At 41.2% G+C, this 26885-nt stretch overlaps 1 protein-coding gene and 2 pseudogenes across 1 annotated transcript; all 3 read left to right on the top strand.

Annotated features, from left to right (window-relative positions):
• Positions 1–3750: 3750 nt before the first annotated feature.
• On the top strand, positions 3751–4692 carry LOC115641147 (olfactory receptor 12-like). The gene has a single exon (XM_030544235.1). It carries the CDS (start codon positions 3751–3753, stop codon positions 4690–4692), a length of 942 nt encoding a protein of 313 aa, XP_030400095.1.
• A 7723-nt stretch (positions 4693–12415) lies between these two features.
• LOC115641180 lies at positions 12416–13359 on the top strand (annotated as a pseudogene).
• Positions 13360–24653: 11294 nt separating this feature from the next.
• Positions 24654–25622, top strand: LOC115641146 (annotated as a pseudogene).
• The last annotated feature ends 1263 nt before the right edge of the window (positions 25623–26885 follow it).

Here is a 26885-nt window from a genome sequence, read left to right as displayed (position 1 = left end):
ATAATTTAAATAGATTGATCTCCTTTGTTAATTCATTGTAAAACCTCAACTCATTTTTGTATCTCTTCTCTGAACCCTTTTCATTTTCTCAATGTCCTTTTAGAAGTGTGCACATCAAAAGTGGACATTCGTCTCTACCATGCCATATACAAAGGTAATTAACCTCCTGATTCAGAGATAGCCATTTGATGTGATCTATCTACTGCTCTCACAACAGTGAATGCATTAATACAACTAACCTCTTTTGGGAGTAGAGGAGCAGGCTGGGCTGAGGGGGCTTAGGATAGTGCCGAAATGGAGGGATGAGAGAATTCAAGAAGACCATTGAAAGATTTCCCTCCAAAAATTAACCTGCAGTACTCAGCAGAGTCTGAAAATTGCTAGTTCAGACAGTTCAATAGGAAATGCATATCACTGAAAATCCCAACTTCGATAATCTAAGATGAGGCAGAATTAAAACTTCACTGGAATCAGAGAAACACAGACATCTCTGCATCTTTAGAGGATTCCCTGAACATCTTCAGGTGTTGCCCTAGATTCCAGTCGTGAGATCTCAGCTGTCTTTCATTTGACAGAAGAGAATCACATCTATGGTGACAGTTTGTGAATTCCCTTACAACTTTGACCAACCTGTTTTAAAAAAAAACTTCCAATGACAGGGATTCCAAAGCCTCCCTTTGAAGCCTATTCCAGAGCTCAGCTACCTTTACAGTTAGAAAAAATTTCCTGATATCAAACCTAAGTCTCCTTTGCTGCAGATTGAACCCTTTACTTCTTGTCCTCCTTCAGTGAACATGGAGAACAATTGCTCACAATTCACTTTATAGCAGTCCTTAACATGTTTGAAGACTCATCTCCTGCCCCCTCAGTCTTCTTTTGTCAAGACTAAACCTGCCTAGTTTTTTAATCTTTCAGCATAGGTCAGATTTTCTAAATCTCTCAATTTTTGTTGTTTTCATCTGGACTCTCTCCAATTTGTCCACAAACTTCCTAAAGTGTCGCACCCAGAATTGGACACAGTACTCCAGCTGAGGTCTCACCAGTGCCAAGTAGAGTGGGATAATTACCTCCCATGTCTTGCATAGGACACTCCTGTTAATGCACCCCAGAATGATAGCCTTTTCGCAACTGCATCACACTGTTGATTCATATTTCAATTTGTGATCCACTATAAGTCCCAGATCCTTTTCATCAGGACCATCACCTAACAAATTGTTTCTCATTTTGTAGTTGTGCAATGAATAGTACTTTGCAGTTTTCTTTACTGAATTTCAGTTTGCTCATTTCAGACCATTTCTCCAATTTGTCAAGATCCTTTTGATTTCTAGTCCTGTCCTCCAAGTGCTTGTGAACTCCAAGATAGGTGGCTATCTGGCTTGATATCATCCAAGCTGGATAGATATCTATCTTGGATGATTTAGAAGCAACAAATCCTTCCTTTTTGCAGGGGGTTAGAGTCGATGACCCTTGCGGTCCCTTTGAAATCTATGATTCTATAATTCACAAATGTTATAAGCATACTCCCCAGTCTATTATCCAAGACTTTAATCAAAATATTGATTAGTACCGAACCCAGGACTGACTCAGACTCACAGATTTTAAGGCCAGAAGGAAACATTGTGATCATCTAGTCTGACCTCCTGCACATCGCAGTCCACAGAACCTTGCCTACCCACTCCTGTAATAGACCTGTAACCTTGAGTTGAGTTACTGAAGTCCTGAAATCATGATTTAAAGACTTCAAGTTATACAGAATCCACCATTTACTCTAGTTCAACCCTGCTATTAATCCACGCCTCATGCTCCAAAGGAAGGCGAAAACCCTCACTGTCTGCCAATCTGGCCAGGGGAAAATTTCTTCCTGAAGCCAAATATGGAGATCATTTAGACCTTGAGCAAGTGGGAGAAATACACAAGCCAGACACCTGGGAAAGAATTCTCCGTAGTAACTTAGAGTCTTCCCCATCTAGTGTCCCATCTCTGGCTATTGGAGATATTTCCTACTAGCAATTGCATATGGGCTACGTGCCATCGTAGGCAGTTTCATCATACAATCCCCTTCACAAGTTAGGTTTTTTGTCCCCACTGCTGCCCGTGGAAGGCTGTTCCAGAACATAACTCCTCTGTTGGTTAGAAACCTTCATCTAATTTCACACTTGAACTTGTTGATGGTCAGTTTATATCCATTTGTTTTAAGGCCAATATTGGCCCTTAAAGACCTCCTCTCCCTTTCTGATATATTTATAGAGAGTAATCATACTTCTCCGCAGCCTTCATTTGGTTAGGTGAAGCTTCTTAAGTCTTCTCTTGTAAGGAAGGGTCTTCATTCTTCTGATCATCCTAGTAGCCCTTCTCTGTACCAGTTCCAGTCTGAATTCATCTTTCTTAAACATGGGTGACCAGAATTGCACACAGTACTCCAGATGAGATCTCATCTGTGCGCTGTATAATGGCAATTACACTTCCCTGTCTCTCCTGGAAATACTTCTCCTGATGCATCCTAGGATTGCGTTAGCCTTTTCCATGGTCACATCATATTGATGGGTCATAGTTATCCTTTGACTGAAAAGTACACCCAGGTCTTTCTCCTACTCTGTCACTTTCAACTAATATGTCCACAACTTATAGCAAAAATCCTGTTAGTCCATAAGTGCATGATTTTGCACTTTATGCTATTAAATTTCATCCCCATTTCTATTACTCTAGTTTTCAAGGTCATCCAATCTTCTTGTATGATATTATTGATGTCAAAGTCTCATTCTCCCATCCTTTTATAAATCAATGGGATCACACATGAATGGATAGAGTCTGCAATTGTCCAACTTGTCCGAAGAGATGTGCTTTCTATTACAGCTGTAAGGAATAGTGGGTTAATTTGGCTGCTAGTCTAGAAAAGATGCCTTCCAAAAGAACAACTCAAATTTTATGAGGAATGTGTTTAACTTGGATTAAGAGGGCTTTATCTGCTTACAGTCAAGTCAAAGGCAGCTTTGCCATCAAATTCAATCTATTTATGATAAGATTTTCAACAGAGCTTTAGTGAATTAAGGACACAAATGTTATAAAAAGTCAATGGCGAGTTGGGTGGCTTATTCTGAAAAATCACTCACAAAGTACTTTTCTATCCCTTGCCATGACAGCATCTGAGCAATTTCAAAATATTAGTGATTTTATCACAACACCCTCTAGTTCTGGAAATATTATCTTCATTTTCAGTACTGGGAGCTAAGGGGCAGAAATATCAAAGCTGAGAGTTTTCACAAGAGCTTAATGGTTAGACCCCTGATTTTTAATGATGTTTAGGATCAATTTACAGTATTTAGGCATTTAGGATTAAAGGTATTGATCAGAATGGCTCCTTCTGGTCTTGGAATCTAGGAGCCTATTGAGATTTTGCAAAAGCATCTAGATGTCTAACACTCATTGAAATCAATGAGATTTTGGTGTCTTGGAGCTTTTGAAAATTCCACTAGGCACAGAAATACCTTCAAAAATCTGGTCCTTGGTGACTAAATACTATTGAAATTTAATGGAGTTGAGTGCACAATTCCCTTTGGCTGCTTTGAAAATCCCAGCCCAAGTAACTGGGCCAAGGCCTCACAGGGAGTCTGTGGCAGAGCTGGAAAATTAACATTGATATGCTGAGTCTCAGACCATCCTCCCTCTTTTCATGAAGTCCATCATTGCATCTTCTTCATTTGCCTCTTCTTTAATAATTATCTCACATCTTTTCCAAAGGATTTAACAGCCATGGCGCCAGTGAGAGAATGGAACCGCACAGCAGTCATGGAATTCATCCTTCTAGGGTTTGGAAATGGTCCAGGATGCCAGATGATCTCTTCTGTCTTGTTTCTGGTGATTTACACGGCAACCGTGCTGGGAAACACCGTCCTAGCCCTCATCATTAGAGTCAACTCTTGCCTTCACACCCCCATGTACTTCTTCCTCACGAACCTGTCACTCTTAGACCTCTGCTTTTACTCCTCCGTCATTGCCCCCAGAGCCATAGCAAGCTTCCTATCAGGGAGAAAAGCCATTTCCTATAATGGATGTGCCACCCAATTCTTCCTCTTCTGTCTCTTCCTTGCCACCGAAGCTTTCCTCCTGGCAGCGATGGCATTTGATCGATACACCGCCATCTGCAAGCCTCTCCTGTATCCCATCACCATGTCCAAGTGGGTTTGCATTCAGATGGTAGCAGGGTCGTATATCTGTGGCTGTGTGAACACCATGGTGCAAACAGGCTTTACCTTTACACTGCACTATTGTGGGCATAATGAAATCGATCATTTCTTCTGTGACGGCCCTCCCTTGATCAGTATCTCCTGCAGTGACACGTACGTCAATAATCTTGTGATGTTTACTTTATGTGGCCTCATCATAGCGAGCACTGTCATGATTGTGCTCATCTCCTACATCTCCACCGTCCTCCAGATTCGCTCTGCTGAGGGCAGGCACAGAGCCTTCTCCACCTGCACCTCCCACATGTTGGTTGTGACTTTATTTTATGGGACCATTGCTTTCATGTATGCCCAGCCCACTTGGTTATCTTCTCTGTACCCAAGGAAAGCAGTATCTGTGTTTTACACCTTTGTCATTCCCATATTGAATCCCTTTATCTACAGCCTTAGGAACAAGGATGTTAAAGAAGCTTTGAGAAGGACTGTGGTCCACGAATCCTTGACAAAATGAACCTTGCATTTCAACATAGAGACAGAACACAGCATGTCAGCATTCTTTTTAATTTGCACAAAAAACTGGAGCAACAAGAAAAAACTATAAAATTATGACAAACTGTTTCATTGTTTTTCTTTCTTATTTCTTATCCGGCTATAAACCAATGAGTTTTTGAGAGACGTGGGTGGACATCTAGTACAACTCGTCTGTCTGTCCATCTCTTTTTCTCTGACTGTCACTATCACTTCTCTCTCTAGTTAACCCTCTAATCACACTTGGGCATGTCGGTGGCTCAGGAGATCATTCAGACATGGAGATTAACAGAACTCTAAAATGTCTTTATCATTTGTAGAGACCTTCATGCTTCAGGATATGAGCCAACCACTGACTGCCTAGGCTAGGATAAAATTTTCCTCACAGTTTAGCCTATAATTTTCCTTTCTCTGAAGCAGCTGATACTGGCTACCACTGGAAACGGGTGCTTGGACTAGAAGAACCACAGGGCTGATGCTGCATGGCAATTTCTCTGTCAAGTGACAATATAGCATGTTAAAAACAATAAAGTATTTCCATAGACTTCAAATCTTTATGTATGTTTTACATTCCTATATCTGTAGACTAGATAAGAGCCATCTCTAAATTCTTGAGGAGCTGAAATCAGTGTGCTCTACAAAAGGATTTAGGCATCTAACTGCTACTTTATGTGCCTAAATCCAACATTTCAGTGCCACTGAGCTCCACAAAACCCCTGTTGCTTAACTCTGTAGGCCTTTAAAATCCCTAGGTGCCTGACTTTCCAACATTCAAGTCCCCAAGGCTCTTTAATTTCTGCCAGTCAGTATGTGCACAGCCACCTTGGTGTAAGTGCCTGGGTGCCTATCTGATCTCTAAGTCTCAGTGGGGTCCTCAGAGCAGGCGTGGCACCACCTGCCTAGCCTGTGGGGATTGATCTGGTAGGTGGTCTCAGAACACACCTAAACAGACACAAAATGATGGGGGTGGGGGCAAGTGAGGCCTCCCTTATCACTTTTATCTCATGGGTTGAAGCACTCACTTGGGATGTAGAAAACCTGAGTTCAGATCCCCTTCCTGTGTGATGTGCTATTGGTATTTGGACTTGGATTTCTAGCCTCCTAGGTGAGTGCCCTAACCCTGGGCTATGGGATATTGTAGGCTGAATGTCTCTCAATCTCTCCTGTAGAAGCTGTTCCACTTTGTATGAAATAATTAAATATACAGCGAGCAACAAAGGGAGTGAGAATGAGTCTATTGTGCAGCAGTTTGGGCATCCAACAGAGAGATGCTATTGAGTAAACCCTTCCTCTTATCAGGCAGAAGGGGGAAACTAAACTGGATTTATCCACAGCCTGACTGGCTACACTAACCACTTAACTGAAGGGGAGGCCTCCCAGACTCATCCCTTGGTAGTCATGAAACCTCTGCTCAGCTGCCAAATCCTTTGGGCCTCTAAACTCACTCAGTGCCTAAATTCCCAGTGTAAATGTTTCCTAGGTGTCTGTGTTCCTGCCTCTGGGTGTGTGCGCTGCAGCTTCGCTTGGGGATCTGGACACCTATCATCCGCTTGAGCCCCAGCGCAAATTCCCAGACTGGCAGAAAGTGGGTGTTCCTCTGCCTACCTCACTTGCAGGGCCTGATCTGGTAGGAGGTGCTCATAAATCCACATAAAAAAGCAGGGGAGGGGCAAGGCCTCCCTTATAACCTTTAGTCTAGTGCTTAGGACACCTTTAGTTCTAGCCCCATGTACCCTGATGGGGAGAAAGAAGCTGAACAGCAATCTGCTACCTCTCAGATGAGGGACTGAACCACTGAGCTATGAGGTATTTGGATCTGGAGTTCCCTCAATCTCTCCTGTTGAAGCTATTCAGCTTTGAAGGAATAGAAAGAATAATTCTGTGGGGGACAGGAAGAGAGAGACTGTATGAGAATGACTCTGTATCATGGTGGTTAGAGCCCTTACCGTGAATGTAGAAAACCTTGGATCTACTCCCCCCTAGTGATTCTTTAATTACACTGGTCTACAATTTTTGAGAAGTCATCTGCTTCAGAGATAAAATGTGCTATTTATTATGCATTTTGATGTGCTGAATTCAAATATGACAATTAAAACAACTGATTGGCTACTGTTTCTAAGATATTTAAGTTTTTACATTTTATGTCTATGTATATTGTGTAGATAGTAGAGTTTTAATCATAAATTGTAAACCTAGGTCTTTTCATATATTTATGGTTGCTTTACATGATAATAGTTGACCTGTCCTGTTTATGTAACACGTTAAAAATCAGCAAAAGGGTTATATAAATAAAATGTATTATGAAACGAAAGGCAAAAAGCTATTATGTACATAGTTTAGTCCTATTCAGTGTCTACTTGGCGCTTCTTGGCTTGTCTCTTGTATTCATTAAATGGAGCATCTCTTGTCACTGTCCAGCAATAGTCTGCAAGCATTGATGGGCTCCATTTGGCCTGATAGCCTGCCAGGAGATTCCACTGCTGTAGGCTGGAGCCCAACAACTCTGCCTTACTCTTGGGTAGTTCCAAATCCCTGACAAGGTCATTCAGTTCACCTTGTGTTATGAGGTGTGGTTCAGAGGAGGAGGATGGGAGAAAATTTGGGTCTTGTGGCATTGATGGTTCAGGACCAGAAGTTTCATCCTCTTCCTCGTCTGACTCAAGTGAGAATGATTCTGGTGCATCAGGAACCGGCAGTCCTTCTCCGTGGGGTACTGGGCGTATAGCTGATGGAATGTTTGGATAATGCACAGTCCACTTTTTCTTCTTTGACACACCTTTCCCAACTGGAAGCACCATGCAGAAATAACAATTGCTGGTATGATCTGTTGGCTCTCTCCAAATCCTTGGCACTGCAAAAGGCATAGATTTCCTTTTCCTGTTCAACCACTGGTGAAGATTTGTTGCACAAGTGTTGCAGCATATGTGTGGGGCCCACCTCTTGTCCTGATCTCCAGTTTTGCTGACAAAAGAAAGGTGATAGGCTTTCTTAACCATAGTGGTTATACTGCACTTTTGTGATGCAAAAGTCACTTCACCACAAACATAGCAGAAGTTATCTGCACTCTTCACACAAGTATGAGGCATCTCTGCTCACTTCGGCTAAACAGAAATGTGTCCCTTTGCAAAATCAAACACTGACAAAGAAAAGAGCACGACACTGTATGATTTCTAGAGCTGATATAGGGCAATTTTTTCAGCAGAGCGATGTAAGCTTCGTTATGATTGCATCATCCATGACTTCTAGGAATAACATGATGCAATTCATATCATGTATGACGCAATACCAGCTTCAGATTGCATCATTCATTGTTTTGCCTAAAAAGCAAGTACTGTCCAAACCCAGTCATAGATTTATTCATAGATCCAGTCAAAGATGTATTTTAGTCATTTCTGGTTTAAATTGAGATCCCTTCCCTTTATAACTCACTTATCCGCCGCCATTCCCAAGTCAAGGGTCATATATACTGACCCAATAGCATATCTTGAAAACTAGAGCCAATCAACAATTTTAAGCATCATTTTCGTTCTCAGTGACCCAGAATTAGTTAAGTTGGACTACATTTATTTCAGAAGCATTTTGGCTGTAGAGCAGTTTTTTATTCAAAGTGGGACTTCACCAATGGGAGAGATTGAGGGGGCCCCACATGAGAACATCCCATAGCCCAGTGGTTAAAGCCTTACATGGGACATGGCAGAGCCCTGTTCAGCCCACTTCTGTCCCTCAGGCAGATGGGGGATTTGAACCCATGGTCTCCTAGGTGAGCACATGGACCACTAGGCTAAAAGCAACGATGGAGGGAATTCTTCTTGCAGTGCCTAAGTCCCTTCATGGGTCAAGCCCCAAATGACTTCCATGGAGCTACATTGATTTACACCCGCTGAGGGGGATCTGGTTTTTGCAGTATCTCAGATACCATAGTAACTGCTGGAAAATGGTCAACAATGTGACCCCTGTATCAGGTTGTGGTCACTGCAGGCTAGATCCACAAAGGGAACTTAGTCTTAGGCTGGGCCAGAGGGAGATGTCTCTCTCTGCTCTGCTGTGAATCAAGAGTAACTCCTCTGAAGTCAATGTAGTTGTACTTTTGTCAAGTTTGTGTCAGTGAAAGAAGAACAAGGCACATTCTCTGCATTTGTAAGAGGTTGTGAATTTCGTGACAGGAGCTTATAAAAACACATGTTTTTTGATTTGGCCATGAAATGAAAACATTTTGGGCTCCATTGTGTACATTTCACTAAAGCAAAAATCCACTTACCTTCAATGGGGATTTTGGTGGTATATGATTGTAGTGGTGCCTTCTCCCAGCCCCTCCACAAGCACAGTCAGAGACCAACTGAAGTGCAGCAACTATGTCCTTTTATTGTTTGTGTCTGTTCCCACCACCTATTATTTACAGATATCTACAGAGACCAGCATTCTGGGAGACTACTAACTTCCTAGCCAGCAGGGCTCTAGAGCCCACACTCCTCCCTTTCCTGTCTCCCCCTTGCTTCCTATCTCTTAGCCAGCTTTATAGGGCAGGCTGCCTACCCAGGCCTGCAGGTGGATCCACTCTGGTAATTAGGGTGTGGCTCCTCAGCCCACCCAACTAATACCCTTCTTCATCTGGAACAGGGTGAACAGGGGCCTGGTTTGTTTCTCCTAGTCAGCACCCTGTTACAATGACTCATAGGTTTGGGTGCACTCTCAGCATTTAACAGGGAGGTCCCAGGGCAGTGATTACTGAGTTTCTCTCCCTTGCAAACCTGGGTAATGAAAATCTGTATGCATCACCTACTTAAATAAAGATCTAATTATGAAAGGACATATAGTCTCTCTGTTTCCAAAATGTGAAGATTTAGGGCTTGAGCCTGGAACTCTTACTCATATTCAGAAGCAGTAAGGTCCAGATCCTCAAAAGTACCAAGGCATCCAACTCCCAGTGATTTCAATGAGAGGTAGGCATGTAAATATGTTTGGAGGTCTGGGCCTTTCTCCCTTGATTAACCTTATTGGCTGCAGTGAGGCTACTCCTTTAAGTGCCTGCTGTCCATTCACCAGCTGGCCTTTAGTTTAGTGGGCTCTTTTTATGTTTCTGTGGTTTAAATTTTCTGATCAGATTCAGAACAATCGTGCTGCTGTTACAGTCACTGTGAGGTTTACCTTTGATTTCAATGGGAGAACATCTACTGCTTATTGAAAACAATATGTCGACATCCATGTATTTACCACTTCCTGAATTTCATTCTCTCAGCCAAGATAATCATCATCGAATGGGTGTGTTTCTAGTAGGATTCTGCAGGAATCGGTTCTTGGTCCTGTGCTATTTAATCTTTTTGTTAATGACCTGGAAGAAAACATCAAGTCATCACTGATAAAGTTTGCAGATAACACAGAAATTGGAGGAATGGTAAATAATGAAGAGGACAGGTCACAGATACAAAGCGATCTGGATCGCTTGGTAAGGTGGGTGCAAGCAAACAATCTGCCTTTTAATATGGCTAAATGTAAATGTATACATCTAGGAACAAAGAATGTAGGCTACTGTAACACTGGCAGATCAGCGAATCTGTGTATGACCCATAACAATTTAGCAAGAGGAATTACAGTGGTATCAGGAGAATTCACTTGTGCGTGAATTTCAAACAGATGTACTAGACCAGCGGTCATTAACCCATTCATTTGTAGTAATAGAAATCAAGGGTAGATGCTAAGTGTATTTGTCTGTGTTTATCTATATCCCATTAGAAGTTTTACAATGTAACCAAATTAGCTTGAGGATGCTAATTCCCTTTCATTTCTTAATTTCCTTACATTATGTATGAAACTGCATTCAGTTAACCTTAAGATCAAAGATGTGACATAATGCAGGAAACTAATATCATCTGCATTGTCTTCAGTTTATCTCCCTCTGTTATAATGAAGGACCGGCTAATTGTTTTATGCAAATGACCTGGCTGGCAAAATCAGGGAAAAAATCATTTTAATGGAGATGCTTATCCCAGGTCCCTCACTGACACCATACGTTCCCATTTTCCTGTTGAGCTGGAATGTAGAAATTTGTGGACTCTGATTCTATATTGGCTGTGGAGTGTAAAATGAGACCAAATTTGACCTTTGACCTTTAAGTCAGAGCTCACCAAAAGAATATCAGAATATTCAGCTATGCTCTTGGCTCAAATATGTTAAAGTGAATGTGAGCGACCTGGCACGACCATGCTTGCTTGTTCCAACCACTACACCTCACTCCCCTCCTCGAACTGCATAAGCCCAACAAGTGTTCACTCTTATGTCCAGCGATAACCACTTTATCAGACTGATCTTTCAGTGCCAGGAAGAGCACCCAGGAGTCCTGGGATGTCCAATGTTTCTGAGGCCAGACGAATACCCAGTTCATCCTCTGTGTCCTGTGGATATCCTCCCTTGTGTCAGCACCAGTCAACACCACAAACGTTCCCAGCCTGTTGAGTTTGGGTGGCTAAAAACAAAGATGAACCAAATGAAACATGCTGTGAACTTGTTAATGATTGCTCTTGTGACAGGAACCCCAAAGCTCTGGGGAACCGACTTCTTGATCAGACCCAGCAAAGCTCATGGGGATTTCAGAGAGTTTTTCATCTCAACACCTATTCAGATATTATACATGGGAAAGATTTCTGGGAACGTGTCATTTCTGGAACTCGTGCCACTTCACCTGCCAGTCAGGAGGGCAATGAACATCTCTAAGATGTGACTTCCCCAGGCCATCCTCAGTTATAAGGAGGCAGCCAGTTCCAAGATCACAGACACGGCAGTTGTGCGAGGTAATGACTCTTATTGCAGAAAATCTGCAACATTCTATTAGCGATACACATTGTAATTGCAGGAGGAGGAGGTGGGCGGGTGTATCTTTGGATAGAGACTTTTATTTTTAGAGGAGCATAAGTGAATGAGGAGAACAGCAAACAGACACTTCCCTGTCTGTGCCACGTTTCCCAATTCTAAACCAGGGATTATGAAAGTGACCTCCTTTGTAAAGTGCTTTGAGTTCTACATATGAAAAACATTAAAAAGAGGTAAGAACTATTAAAATTGAAAAATATTATTTGTTTCCCAAAAAAGGAATCAAAATGAAAATTCGATGCAGAATTTGAAATTTGAAAAAAAAAACTTGTTTAAAATTGAAATGAAAACTTGGATTTCAATATCAGGGAAATACAATTTCTTTGCTTATTTAACCACATTTTTATTTAAAAAAACAAATATTTTGTTGACGTGGTTTTTGGGACTATCTAGTTAGGATCTAGCTCTCTTCCATTTAGCATCTGAGACCCCCATGAGGAAGTGCTTTCCTTGTGATCAACAATCTTCCCTACACTGAACCCCTAGGATCCATCAGGAAGCTGTGGATCGTCAGAGGTGTGCCCCATCAGGGCTGCAGGAAGATGAATGGAGACAGTGGTTACCAAAGGGCTTGTCTCAATGTGTAGACTGCTCCTCTTCACTTCCAAGGACCCCAGGACTGGAGATGACCACTGGTGGAGCTCACAAGTTCTGCTGAAACAGGGTTACTCACAAACGGGCCTGAGAGGAGAGTGGAATTTAGTAAACAAAGGAAATTACCAAGCAAGTGTTTTTTTTGTTAAGATGGAGTCAATATTCATTTGATATCAGTAATGAAGTGGGATTACATCATAATCATTAACATCATTGTTCCTTCTGCAGGCACATTTTGCAATTAATAAATGGAGAAGAATCTCATCACCCCAGTAACAGAATTTGTCCTCTTGGGTCTCACTCAGAATCCTGAGCTGCAGCGATTCCTCTTTGTGGTTTTCTTCATCGTCTTCGTGAACACTTGGCTGGGAAACTTCACCATCATCACCACCGTGATCACCGACCACCAGCTCCACACCCCCATGTAATTCCTGCTGGCCAACTTGGCTTTCTTGGATGTAAGTGAACCATCAGTAAATGCTCCAAAGTTGCTCTCAGGTCTCCTCACCCTGAGTAAAACCATCTCATTCAATGAGTGCATCCTCCAGATGTTCTTCTTCCATTTAATTGGAGGCGCTATGGGGCTTTGTCTTTTGGTAATGGCAATCGATCAGTACGTGGCCATCTCTAAACCACTGAGATACATGACTATCATGAACCGGGGCGTGTGTGTGTGGTGTTAGTGTTAAATGCATGGCTGGGTGGATTGGTTCACTCTGCTGTTCAGCTTGCACTGCTCCTCCAGTTGCCGTTCTGTGGTCCAAATGTCCTGGACAATTTCTACTGTGATATCCCACAAGTCATCAAACTGGCCTGCACCGACACTCACTTGGTTGAATGGCAGATGGTCTTCAATGCTGGAGTCCTGCTCATACTAGTATTCATCATTCTGCTGATTTCCTACACTGTCATCTTAGTCAAGATCAGGACACGTGTCATGGAAGGGAAGTGCAAGGCTCTGTCCACCTGTGGAACCCAGATTATTGTGGTGTGTTTCCAATTCATAACTATCTTCATCTATGCTCGGCCCTTCAAGCAGTTCACGCTGGACAAGGTGATATCTGTCAATTACACTGTAATCACTCCAATGCTGAACTTGATGATCTACACGTTGAGACATGCTGAGATGAAGAAGGCCATCAGGAGACTGATGAGGAGAATGATCTTCTCGGGGAGGGAAAGAGAGACATAATTTATCTTCCATTCGTACATTTGTGTTCAAAATCTAATTTGTGCACTGTATCAGACAGCAGATATATGTGGCACGAGAAAAGTGTGTGGAGTAAAAAGAGATCAAATACTGCACACTCAAGAGAATCTGTGCTCACAAACACATTATAGACTGAGGGCAAGAACCTCCAAGTAAGTAAAAAAAGAAGTCGGTATAAATAAGACATAGCTCCATGAGTGTAAATAGGTCAGTCCCTAGCAGGAGGAAATGGGGGCATCCTTCCTAATTGGCTTCCACCAGTTGGGTTTTTGACACTGAGAATTGCTGGCTGAAATCTCTCTAAAAATGATTTCAGCTAATGAGGAACTCATGAAAATCAGTTCCTTCTCCAAAAAAAGATCTGTTCAGTAAATTGTGTATCAGAACTACTGTACCGACTGTGGTGAGGAAATTATTATAAAATGTTCCAGCAGGTGAACAGGAACAATCTTTTGCTTTATGGCTTATTCTTTTCTTCCTTTGACATATATACCATTTATCCACGTTTATCATGTGACTTCATATCAGAGTGCATTAATAACACTGAGATATTATTATAAAAATTAATTGGTTTCAGTTTTGTTATGTAATATTTCAATTTCTGTTTATGACTTCACAGGTTAAACTAAATTAGTCTTTGGTGGCCTTTTCTGCTAATCATGATATAAAAATGTAGTTATAAATAGAGGAGGGAAACATTTTTTCTTGGATTTGTTATAGTGTCCTTTTCACTGGCAATCTATAAATAACATTATAAAATGTTTTCATATATTTTCCAGATTTTTATTTTCAAGGAAAAAAAGCAACTTTCTTTCCTAAATATGTTTAATTTTAAATTCTTCTACATTTCCTCCTTTTTTCTAAGAAAGAAAGAAAGAAAGAAACAAAGAAAGAAACAGTTATGAGATTTTTACAATATGAGAAAAACAAATAAAAATAGTTGTGTTTACTTTTCAAAGAAAATGTTGCTTTTTTTCCTTTCCCAAGCAGTTCTATATTTTCAAATTTGATGTACTAAAGAAAGTTCTATAGTGAAAAATAGTTAAGAAGGGACTCTCTTTCCTGAAAAGATGGGCCCTCCATGTGTATCAAAATTGGCTTTTCAGATCCAAAATGAATTATGACTATTTATACTCCTGTAAAATCTCCTAACCAATATGACTCTAAGAGAATAGCTAGTGGCTACTTCTGGCAGTAACATCTTTAAAAAACACTGTTAATGAATTTCAAACCAAGTACACCTGTATATAATGAATGAAGACAACAGGAGTGTAAAAAAATTATAAAGCAATGGTTTTCAGCGGAGTTGAGTGGGGACAGGGAATGAGGAGGATGGGGCCACAAAGGGTCACTGAGACAGGGTGTGAAGGAGGAGAAAAACAACTTTAAATATGTTGAAAGCATTATGTATAATAAATATTTCTTTACTGGCATGATGATTTTAAAATATGGTGGCTGTTTACTGAAATTAGAAAATAAAGTGAAAATATTCTAATACCTTTTTGAGAATTTTTGGAGCATATAAATAAAAGGCATAAAATCAAAATATAATTCATTCACTCTTTGGGTTTACTATTCTTCCCCTTTTTCTCTTCCTCTCTTTCATTTCTCATTAGAAAAAGGGAAGAAAGTAAAAAAAAAGATTAAAAGGGGGCAGTAGTAAAAAACCAACAGAAGAAAACAAAATTGAAAAATCAAAACGTGATCATTTTAGTCAAATATGTCAAAAATATTCTTTTTTAAAAGAATGTTATTTTTGAAACCTTTGAAATGCAAATGTTGTTGAAAATTTTTGTGAAATATTTTGTCTATAACTAGGTTTAAAAGAATTAGATAAATTCATAGAAGATATGTCCATCAATGGCTATTAGCTAAGATGGCCAGGGATGCAACCTCATGCTCCGGGTGTCTTTAAGCTACGGACTGCCAGATGCTGGGAGTGGACAACAGGGAATGGATCACTTGATAATTGCCATGTCCTGTTCATTTCCTTTGGGACATCTGGCATTTGCCACTACTGAAGGACAGGATACTGGGCTAGATCGACCATTGGTCTGACCCATTATGGCAGTTCTTATATTTATAACTTTTAAGGAGTTAAATTGTTGTTTGACTGTGAAAATTAATTAAGCAAAGAAAGGCCTCTTCTTATTCAACTGATCTGCAATCCAGGTATATCAGTGATTTTCAGTGGGACTTGTGCTCCTAAAATCTTAGAATCATAGACGATCACGGTTGGAAGGGACCTCAGGAGGTCATCTAGTCCAATCCCTGCTCAAAGCAGGACCAATCCCCAACTAAATCATCCCAGCCATGATTTGTCAAGCCTAAACTTAAAAACCTCCGAGGAAGGAGATTCCACCACCTCCCTAGGTGACCCATTCCAGTGCTTCATCACCCTCCTAGTGAAAAAGGTTTTTCCTAATATCCAACCTAAACCTCCCCCACTGCAACTTGAGTGCATTACTCCTTGTTCTGTCATCTGTTATCACTGAGAACAGGTAGTTGAAAGCAGCTATTTAATCCCCCCTTACTCTTCTCTTCTGCAAACTAAACAATCCCATTTCCCTCATCCTCTCATCATAAGTCATGTGCTCCAGCCCCCTAATCATTTTTGTTGCCCTCCGCTGGACTTTTTCCAATTTTTCCACATCCTTCTTGTAGTGTGGAGCCCAAAACTGGACACAGTACTCCAGATGAGGCCTCACCAATGTTGAATCTAGGAGAATGATCACATCCTTCGATCTGCTGGTAATGTCCCTATTTATACAGCCCAAAATGCCATTAGCCTTCTTGGCAACGAGGACACACAGTTCACTCATATCCAGCTTCTCATCCTCTGTAACCCCTAGGTCCTTTTCTGCAGAACTGCTGCCTAGCCATTCGGTCCCTAATCTGTAGCAGTGCTTGGGATTCTTCCCTCCTAAATGCAGGACTCTTCATTTGTCCTTGTTGAATCTCATCAGATTTCTTTTGGCCCAGTCCTCCAATGTGTCTAGGTCCCTCTGTATGCTATCCCTACCCTCCAGCGTATCTACTGCTCTTCCCAGTTTTGTGTTATCTACAGACTTGCTGAGGGTGCAATCCATGCCATCCTCCAGAGTATTAATGAAGATATTGAACAAAACCAGCCCCTGGACTGACCCGTGAGGCACTGCGCTTCATACTGTCTGCCAACTAGACTTGGAGCCACTGATCACTACCTGTTGAACCCGACGATCTAGCCAGATTTCTGTCCACCTTATAGTCCATTCATCCAGCCCATACTTCAATTTGCTGGCAAGAGTACTGTAGGAGACCATATCAAAAGCTTTGCTAAAGTCAAGGAATAACACATCCACTGCTTTCCCCTCATCCACAGAGCTAGTTATCTCCTCATAGAAGGCAATTAGGTTAGACAGGCATGACTTGCCCTTGGTGAATCCATGCTGATTGTTCCTGATCACTTTTCTCTCCTCTAAGTGCTTCAGGATTGATTCCTTGAGGACCTGCTCCATGATTTTTCCAGGGACTGAGGTGAGGCTGACTGGCCTGTAGCCATTGATCACTACCCACTGTTAAGTGCTTTTGAAATTCCATGTTTATCTGCTGCAGTGATGAAGACCATATAGCTAGCACCTACATAGATAAATAAATAGAGAACCTTGGAGAACAGTATAGCTGGTGTAAAGTCCAAGACGTAAACCAATTTAGATTCTGTTGGAAAATATGGTAGACAATTCTAAAGTGAAGGGACCTTTACTGGAATTGGCCTGCCCACAACCTTCCAGGTTAGAAATCTTTTCTTTCTATCTTATTCTATTCGAAACTAGTACATTTATGTCTATTCTGTTCTATTATAAACTAGCAGAGGTGGGTCTATTCTATTATATTCAAAGCACAGATAAGGATGTTATCAGAGCTGATACTGATCTATTCAGTAAAATTAGGAAATAGAATATTCCAATTGAGATGTTTTATACCAGGTCCCACACAATAAATTACCATGTTCCTTTTCAGCTGGAATGTTGACATTTGGGAACCCTGATTGGCTGCTGAGTCCAAAATGAGACCAAATTTGAATTTGACCGTGCAGTCAGAGATCATCGAAAAGTCATCAATATTTTCATCTCCCCATTCAACTCACTTTCTGGAACTGGCCTAAACCCAAGAAATCATGACTAATTTTCTACAGTTCTAACCCTTTGATCAGATTTATATCTCACAGTGAGGAAGAGAACCCAGGAGTCGTGGGATTTATACTACTGCAGGGTATAAAAGGTAGATGGGTAGCTTTTCTAATATTGGCTTGGGTACTTAGAGGAGTCTAAGTGAGTTAGGAGGAGAACAGCCCACAGAGCATTTACTTCTAAACTATCAAAGATCTTTGTAAGACTAGCCCTGTCTGACAAGGCTTTTCCTTAGACAGCAGTGCTATGCTGCTCTGATCTGTAAGATGTTAACTCTGGAGCTGGCTGGAGCCAGGAAGTGAAAACTAGAAAAAGTCCAGGGAAGTGCCCCTATCTGCAGATGAAAGCTGAGTGAGATTCCCTGCATCCACCTGCCTTATTCTACTCTGAAAATCCAAGACCAAGAGTGGATGTGAGTTATGGATGGTCCCAGAAATTGAACCCAAATCCCCAAAAGCTAAAGCCAATGATTTACCCACAAAGCCATCCTCCCTCTCTTCCCACAGCAACAGAGCACTGTCTTTTAAAGATGAGATTTTTTGTGCTGGTTAACATGCTTTGCAGGAAACAAAATTTGCAGAAATTGAGGTTTTCTCAAAACCCAAAGGCTGGGGAGGAAAATCTCTAATTCCATTTTTTATAACAGAAAATTTGAACTGGACATTTTATTTCTTACTTTTTGAAGTGTAAGAAAAGTAAGAAAAAATGTTTCCCCACTCCCTGACACATACCACTTTCTCAGACATTTTTATTTTCCTTTAATTTTTACCTTTGGAGAAAATGAGATAAAGGAAAAAAAGAGGGAGAAAACTGAGTCATGGGGAGATTGAAAGTGACATAGCCAAGCAGAGAGTGCACTGGGGTGGAACTCAGAAAAGCTGTCTTCTAGTCCTGGCTCTACAACTTGTCTGCCAGTTAATTGGACAACTAGCTTCTCCTCTTTCTCCTTCAGTTTTCTCATCTGTAAAACCAGGATGATGATAGTGTCCTCTGCTGTAAGGTGCTTTGAGACGGAGGAAAAGCTCTATAAAGAGGTAAGTATTATTAAAATTGAAAAAGCTTTCCTGTTGCTTCCCAGAAAAAGGAAACAAAGTGAAAATTGCAATTAGAGCTTTGATATTTGAAAAAAAAATGGTTAAAATTGAAACGAAAATTTAGATTTGAATAGCAGTGAAATCCAAAGTTTCATTTTCTTTGCTTTAGAAAATAAACCGTTTAAAAAAAAAACACAAATATTTCATTGGTGTATTTTGTTTTTAAAAATGACTCTTTCCATCAGCTCTAGAGATTTTCAAAAATGCTAATGGGAGTTCAGCATCCATAATTCAAGGCAGCTTTGAATATTTCACTTTAGATGCATACCTGGAAACCTTTATGTGTTTTCCAATACTAATGTTTAAAGTTCAGCACTGGAATCCATTGGCACCAAAATACAGCAACTTGATTTTTCAGAGATATTGACCACATGCTATTCCTGCTGAAGTCAATCAGACTAAATTCGTTCTCTTTTTGTAGCCCCGAGAAAATGCCAAAGGGGTCAAAGGCCATCACTGTGTTAAAGTGGGTTACAGGTGTTCAGTACCTCTGATAACCAGGCCATTAATTTGGCATCTGAATCCTCAAAATTGGTGGTTCTTAAATTTTCCATTCCATCTCCCCTCCAATCTATTGGGAATCTAGGTGGGATCTACCTTCCATTTAGTATCTCTGACCTCTATGTTGAGAACCCTTGAGCTCTGAGAATCTCCACCTAAGCATGCTCTCTCCACATCCACATTCTTCCCAACTCTGATCATCTAGGTCCCCATCAGGAATCTGTGGACCATGGGAGGTCTTCACCATCAGGGCTGCAGGACAGTTAATGGTGACAATGGTTGGCTGAGGGCTTGTTTGGGTGAGTAGTCCACTCCCAACGACCCCAGAACTGGAGGCAATCACTGGTGGAGCTCTTAAGTTGCAATGAAGAAGAGTTATGCACTATTGGAACTGACGAGGCAGTGTGGGATTTAGCAAATAAAGGTAATTCCCAAACATGTATTTTTTAAAGTTGAAGTTTAATATTAATTTAAGATCAGTAATGCACCGGGATTACATCACAATTATTATCATCACTCTTCCCTCTGCAGGCATATTTTGAAGCTAATAAATGGAGAAGAACCTCACCATCCCAGTGACAGAATATGTTCTCTGGGGCCTCACCCAAAATCCTGAGCTGCAGCGATTACTCTTTATGTTTTTTTCATAGTCTATGTGAGCACTTGGCTGGGGATTTTCATCATCATCACAATCATGATCACTGACCACCAGCTCCACACTGTGATACATTCACACTGTACTTCCTGAACAGATCTTCACTCCCTGTGTATCAGAATTCAGTTTTCAGATCCAAAAGTGATTTATAACTATCTATAGTCCTGTAAGCAGTGCTTAATTTGTGCCAGGGCTTGCCAGGGCTGAGCCTCAGCTCTCTATGCTTGTCAATTCATAGACCTGGCACCTTTGGGATTGCTGTATCAGTTATGAATGTAAAAAAATTGCTTGATCCCCGGCACCTCTTTCATTACAAATTAAGCACTGTCTGTAAGATCTGCTGAACCAACGCTGTTCTGAGAGAATAGTGACAAGCTAGTTCTGACAGTGATATCTTAAAAAAAGTCAATGAATTTCAGATCAGTTACACCTATATATAATGAATGAAGTCAATGGGAATATAAAAAATTATTAAAGGACAAGTATTTGGGTCCTTTAATGTGGATGTGAAAAATCGGGAAGGGGGGGTTAATAGGAACCTATATTAAAAAAAGACCCCAAAATCGGGACCGTCCCTATAAAATCAGGACATCTGGTCACCCTAATGGTATTCAACAGAGGTGAGTGGGGACAGAGAGTGATGAGGGCGGAGTTGCCCTGGCATCCTTGACAGCAGCATGTGATGGGTACAGGGATCACTAACGGCAGCTTCTGAAAAGGACGTGGTTGTACAGGGCTCATGGAAGGGAGAGGCTGAAGGATAAGAGGATGACCAGTGTTTAAGTTGGGCAGAGTGCTATAAGGACACCTCACTCTTTTTCCCTTGACAAGTGACTATCCACTGTCATCATGAATGACTGTGAATTGCCAGTATGAATGGCAGTATCTAGTCTTTGGCCTGGGTAATAGTGAGTATTTCTCTACCACTTGGTTAGTGATGTGGTCCCCTGAGATGGGGGAGACACAAGGTCATGTTCCTGCTCTATTGGAAGTTTAATTATTTATATAAAAAATATTGAACAGCTTCAATAGGCGAGACTGAGAAGAACTCAGCCCAGACTATCCCATAGCCCAGTGTCAGGGTGTTTTCCTATAATGGGGGAAACCCTCATTCAATTCCTTTATTCTCATTAGATGGGCGTTGAGGGGGAATGAATCCAGGTTTCTTACATTTTTGATGACTGCCATGACCACTGCGTATGGCTTATGAGGGAGCACCCTACCACTACCACCATGCTATTTGCCTTCTGTGGTTTTGGAAATATTTTATTTGCTTCGGCAAAATGTGTGAAAGTCTAAACAAAATTTCTCAGGTTGATACAGAATGAAACACTTTGCTTTGACATTACCAATGTTTCAGTTTGTTTCAAGGTCAAAACTTCTTGGACTTTTGATTCTATTCTATTCTAAGCACTAAAAAGGATCCCATCACTGTTGTTACTGAAGTGCCTGATAAAATTAGGTAGAAGGATGTTCTAAAGGAGATGATTATACCTCGTTAACACAGGCATCCCCAGGTGCCTGCTGAGCTTCAGTATTGACATTTCAGGTCTCTGATTGTATATTGGCTGCTGAGCCAGAAAGCAGACCAGCTTTGGACTTTGATCTTTTTTAATCATATCTCACCAAATGTTACCAGTTCTTCAGTAAAGCTCTTGGACAATATATGTCAAAGGGGCCCATGAGGGATCCAGAAATACAAGTAACCACTGCTCTAATCGTTGAGATCACTCCCTATCCAGAATTGACATGGAACCAAGAAGACTTAAATTTTTTCTCTCCTGCTCTAATTCCTTGTTTAGCGCTATCATTCTCAGTGCCAGGAACAAAATCCAGCAGTTATGGGATTTCCTCAGCTTCGGAGGCCAGTCAAATATCCAGTTATTCCACTGTGTCCCAAATAGCATCTGAGCACAGGAAGGAATTTTCAAATAATCTAAAATTTGCATGGCTAGAATAAACACATAAAGAGACTGAAAAATGCCATGAAGTTATTAATGACTCCTCTTGTGAACGAATCGAATCCCCAAATCTCCAAAGCAGCAACTTTCTTGATTGTGCCTACCAAAGCTCAAGGGTATTTCAGACACTCTTTGCTCCTAGTATCAGCCTTAGTGGGGGTAAATAAGCATATAAGGGAAAGATTTCTGGGGCTGTCATCCTTGGGATCAGGTCTTCTTCTCCCGCTGCTCAGGACCACAATGATCAGCTCTGAGGTTTGACTTCCCAGGCTATTCTCGATCGTTTGGAGGCAGCTGGCTCTGAGATCACAGACACGGCAGGTCATGTAAGGTATTAACTTTATTAGTATTAACATTATAAAACATGCAGTGTGATACTAGGGATAGGTACTGTTATTATAAGGAGGATAGATGCTCAGAGACCCCACTGATAAAGAAAGAATGACCTGTTTGGGGAGATAACATTTAACACTCATAGAGTCATCTGACGTCTTCCTGTGCCTAACTTTCTCAGACTAGTTTTCTCCCATGGCAGGGCTGTAAACTGTTCAGATCTGAGAGAGATGTCACTGGGACAGTGTGAATGACAGTGAGAAAGAGCCCAGGAAAGTGTCCAGATATGCAGATAAAACCACAGTGAGATTCCCATTGTGGACTTCTTGCTTTTATAAAAGCTTACCTGTTTTAGCTGTCTAATAGCGTTAGTTTGGGATTTCAAAGCTATCAGAATTTCATAAGGAGCTGGGCACCTAACTCCCTTAGTCTCCCTGGAAACTCCCAGCCTAAAAGCGCCTGAAATGTTCAAAATCCACGTGTCTAACAGTGATCGAGGTGCAGCCCATGCTAATGCAGTGTGCCTCTCTATTTGATTGGCATGAGCATGGACAGAGATTTATGGGTCTCCTACAGCAGCTGACCTAACAGCTGTGGTCACTTAATTTGGCTCAGGTTTTTACATCAAGATACCTTGAGTTCAGTCCTTGGACATGTCCCCTGTAAACCTTCAAACCTTAAAAGCTGCATCAAAGTAGGGAGTCTCTGAGGTCTACAGGGTGCTGGTGGATAATGCCTCCTCCTCACAATTTCACTGCCTTCCCCCAAAGTTATCTGCCTCATCACCATTGTACTCTGAGCGTTTCATGGTCATTAGAGGATTGAGCCTCATAGCCCTCCTACCAAGCAGGGGAGCTGCAGAATTACCTCTATTTCAGATAGGGAAACTGAGGCACCGAGTTTGTGATTTTCAAAGGACTCTGGAGAGGTTAGGAGTGCACTGATCAAAGGGAAGATGAAGTGGAATTGGTCACTTAACTTCTTTATTCTCTTTGGAAAATCCCACGCCAGGAGGGGATGTGAGTTATCCATGAGCACAAAGATTGTCTGTGGCAGGACAGAAATAGAATCTCACTCCTCTGAGCACAAGGCTAGTGGTTTACCCACACAACCATCCTCCCACACTGCTCATAGCAATATCTCACTGTCATTTAGAGCTGGTTGACATTCTTTTACAGAAACAGATGAATAAATAAGTAAATACATAATTCTGTCAACAAACTGTGGATGGGAAAATCTGTTTTAATATTTTTTTTTTAAAAATCATCTGAATATTTCAAAGACAAATATTTATTTCATGAAACTTTGACTCAAAAATTTCAGTCTTTACATTTTCAAATGGGCAAAAAGTAAAATAAAGCCATTTTTCAGCTTCTCACACCTTTTTCTTCTCTCCTCCTCCTCCCCATATTTTTCCAAATGATAAACTAAAAATGGGAGAGAAAATGCATGGGAGGATATGGGGAATACAAACACTAAAAAATGAAAACTAGAATTTGTTTTTTTTTCAAATGCTGAATCAAAATTAAAATGTCAGTATGAAAGGGATCAAAAGAAAAATTGGGTTTTGAATAGCAATGAAATGAACACTAACATTTTATCACATTTAAAAAAAAATCCCTGTGAAAAAAGTTTGAATCAAAAATATCATGTTTTTCCTTTGAAAGATTTTTCTGGAAATAATGTCTTTTTCAAGCAGCTCTAGAGATTTTCCAAAATTTTAATGAAAATTGGGTGTCCACATCCTCTGGCTAAGTGCATACATGGACATCATTGTGTTCACAATTTTTAAATGCTGCGTCAGCATTTAAAGTTCAGCAGCAGAATCCATAGGCACTGAAACACAGTGACCCAACTTTTCTGCTCGCCTCAGAAAAGATCAGTCAGTAAGATGGAATGAATCTGTTTGGTGGATGAGCCACTATAAAGGGAAAAGGTTAATATGCTCAGCACCTCTTGTATTGAGGCCATACATTCAGCATCTGAATCCCTTAATTTGGTGGCTCTCAAGTTTTTCCATTCCAGCTCCCATCCCATCTAATTGGGATCTTACTCCCATTTAGCCATATATGTAGGTCAATCTGGTCATAATGACCTCTGACACTTGTTTATGACCCTCAGGCTGAGAACTCCTGGACTCTAAGAATCTCTACCTAAGTGCAACCCTTTGCAACTCCTATCCTTCCTAATGCAGAACCTCTAGGCTGCAAGAAGATTCTAAAGACCTTGGGAGCACTGCACCACCAGGGCTGCAGGAAGAGGAATTCAGACTGGATTTAGCTAGTGCCTCTTTAATGAGCAAACCAGTCCTCTTCACTCCCAAGCACCCCATGCAGATCCCCAATGGGGTAGCTCTTAGGGTCTACCGAAGCAGGGTTCCCCTGCAGTGGTGCTGCGGAGATAGTGTTTAGGAAAATCAGGAATTACCCATAACCAATGTCTTTCTTAAGGTGGAGTTAACATTGATTTAATATCAGTAATTTAAAGGTGGAAAAAATATAACAACATTTTATTAATTATTATTGTTTTCCTTCCGTTTCCAGGTATATTTTAAGGACACAAAATGGAGTAGAAGAACCTCACTGCCACAGTGACAGAATTTGTCCTCTTGGGCCTCACCCAAAGTCCTGAGCTGCAGCAATTCCTCTTCATCATCTTTTCCATATTCTACCTGACAGCCTGGCTGAGTAACTTCATCATCATCACCACCGTGATCTCCAGCCACCGACTCCACACCCCGATGTACTTCCTGCTGGCCAACCTAGCTTTCATAGATATTAGTGATTCTACAGTCAGTGTGCCGAAGATGCTGTTGGGTCTCTCCCAGCACAAAACCATCTCATTCAATGAGTGCATCCTCCAGATGTTCTTCTTCCACTTCATTGCTGGTGTTATGGTCTTTTTACTTGTGGTGATGGCTGCCGATAGGTACGTGGCCATCCATAAACCATTGCAATACTTGACTATTATGAACTGGGGTATGGGGGAGTGGTTAATGGCAGGCACATGGATGGGTGGATTGGCTCACTCTGCTATTCAGATTGGACTGGTCCTCCAGTTACAGTTCTGTGGGTCAAATGTTCTTGACAATTTCTACTGAGATGTCCTACAAGTTGTCAAACTGGCCTGCACCGACACCTACCTGTTCGAGTTGCTCATGGTCTCCCAAAGTGGAATACTTGCCATAATTATCTTCATCTTCCTGCTCATTTCATACACTATCATCTTAGTCAAGATAAGGACACACCTCAAGGAAGGGAAGTGCAAGGCTCTCTCAACCTGCGGAACGCAGATCATGGTTTTGTGTTTAATATTCATGCCCAGCATCTTCATCTATGCTCGACCCTTCCGGAAATTCCCCAAAGACAAGGTGGTCTCTGTCCTTTACATTGTAATCACCCCAATGCTGAACCCTATAATCTACACACTGAGGAACACCGAGATGAAGAAGGCTATCAGGAGACTGATGAGCAGAATTCTCTTCTCAGGGAGGGAAATGAAGACGTACTTTTTTTTAATTATCACTTTTTAAAATTTTGTTTTTCTCAAGTTTCATGAACTTCTTGCACAGTGTTAACAAATCTTATTCAGAATCTGTGTTTGTTCCCTGTATAAGAGTGTCACCCATGTGCTTTTAGTTCTATCATTAATATAGTGGCAGTAGTACTTCACTCTTTTATGGTAGTACTAGAGGCCAGGGCCCCATTGTGCTGGATACAGTAGAAAATCTCTGTCCCTTAAAGCTTACAATCCAAGGGCTAGACTATTCACTACCTGAAAACTTTCTTAACACAAAGCTAAAGCTGACTGTCAGTGCCTCTAGTACCTGTCTAGAAAGTCAAATACCCTTATACTTAAACCTCTGAGAATCAGGAAATAAAGCCCCATAACCTTAACTCTGCCCCTGGAGCTGGCAAGAGCCACTGGGGATATTCTGTAAGCATGGTTCGGTCAGGAGCTGCTCTATAAGAAGTAACCACAAAGAATGACTAAACAAAGGTACCCTTTTATCTGGTGTGGGTTGTCCCAAAGATTTCATCTACACTATTATCATTATTGTGCTGGGCCCAAGTGGTATATCTTCACTGCAGCTAAGAGTGAGCCTCTCAGCCCAGGTAGACAGACTAGTGTGCTAGAAACAGCTGTGTGGACTTGTGACATCAACAGATGCTCAGGCTATTCACCTGAGCTCAGACCCAAGGGATTTCCTACTAATCTCCTTGCTTCCAGGCTATCTTGTGACTGTGAATTCCACTGGCCAATTGCTAGTGGATGATGATCTGTGTTTTATGTTATCATTACAGTATCTCAGTGACGCATTCAAGAACTAAGGTTTAAATGAAAAGAAACCCAAGCATTTTAAAGTACAGAAAATAACTCAAAAGACCTATTTAGGTCTTTGCAGGATCAGGGCCTTAGATTGTAGGCTCTTCAATGCAGGCCACTGTTTTTTCCCCCTCTTTGTACAGCTCCTAGCACAATGGATGCTACTGCAGTACAAATTATAAAGGGAAAAGAATGGACAGACAGACAGATGGGAAAGAAAGAAAGAAAGAAAGAAAGAAAGAAAGAAAGAAAGAAAGAAAGAAAGAAAGAAAGAAAGAAAAAGAGGGGCTATGTGTCAAAATATGTGTGTGTGAGAGAGAGAATGAGATGGCATTTTGTGTGCCCTGAAGATCTGCTTCACTAAGACAAGGGTTGTGTCCAAACAGTCTCGTGTCCCACTAGTAATCCAAAAGCTTCTGCATTCTCAGATTTACAGATCTGAATTGAGAATGTACCTAACATGGATATG

Source organism: Gopherus evgoodei, unplaced genomic scaffold (assembly GCF_007399415.2).
Source record: "Gopherus evgoodei ecotype Sinaloan lineage unplaced genomic scaffold, rGopEvg1_v1.p scaffold_33_arrow_ctg1, whole genome shotgun sequence".
NCBI classification, from domain to species: Eukaryota; Metazoa; Chordata; order Testudines; family Testudinidae; genus Gopherus; species Gopherus evgoodei.
This window is presented reverse-complemented; position numbering and strand designations above follow the sequence as displayed.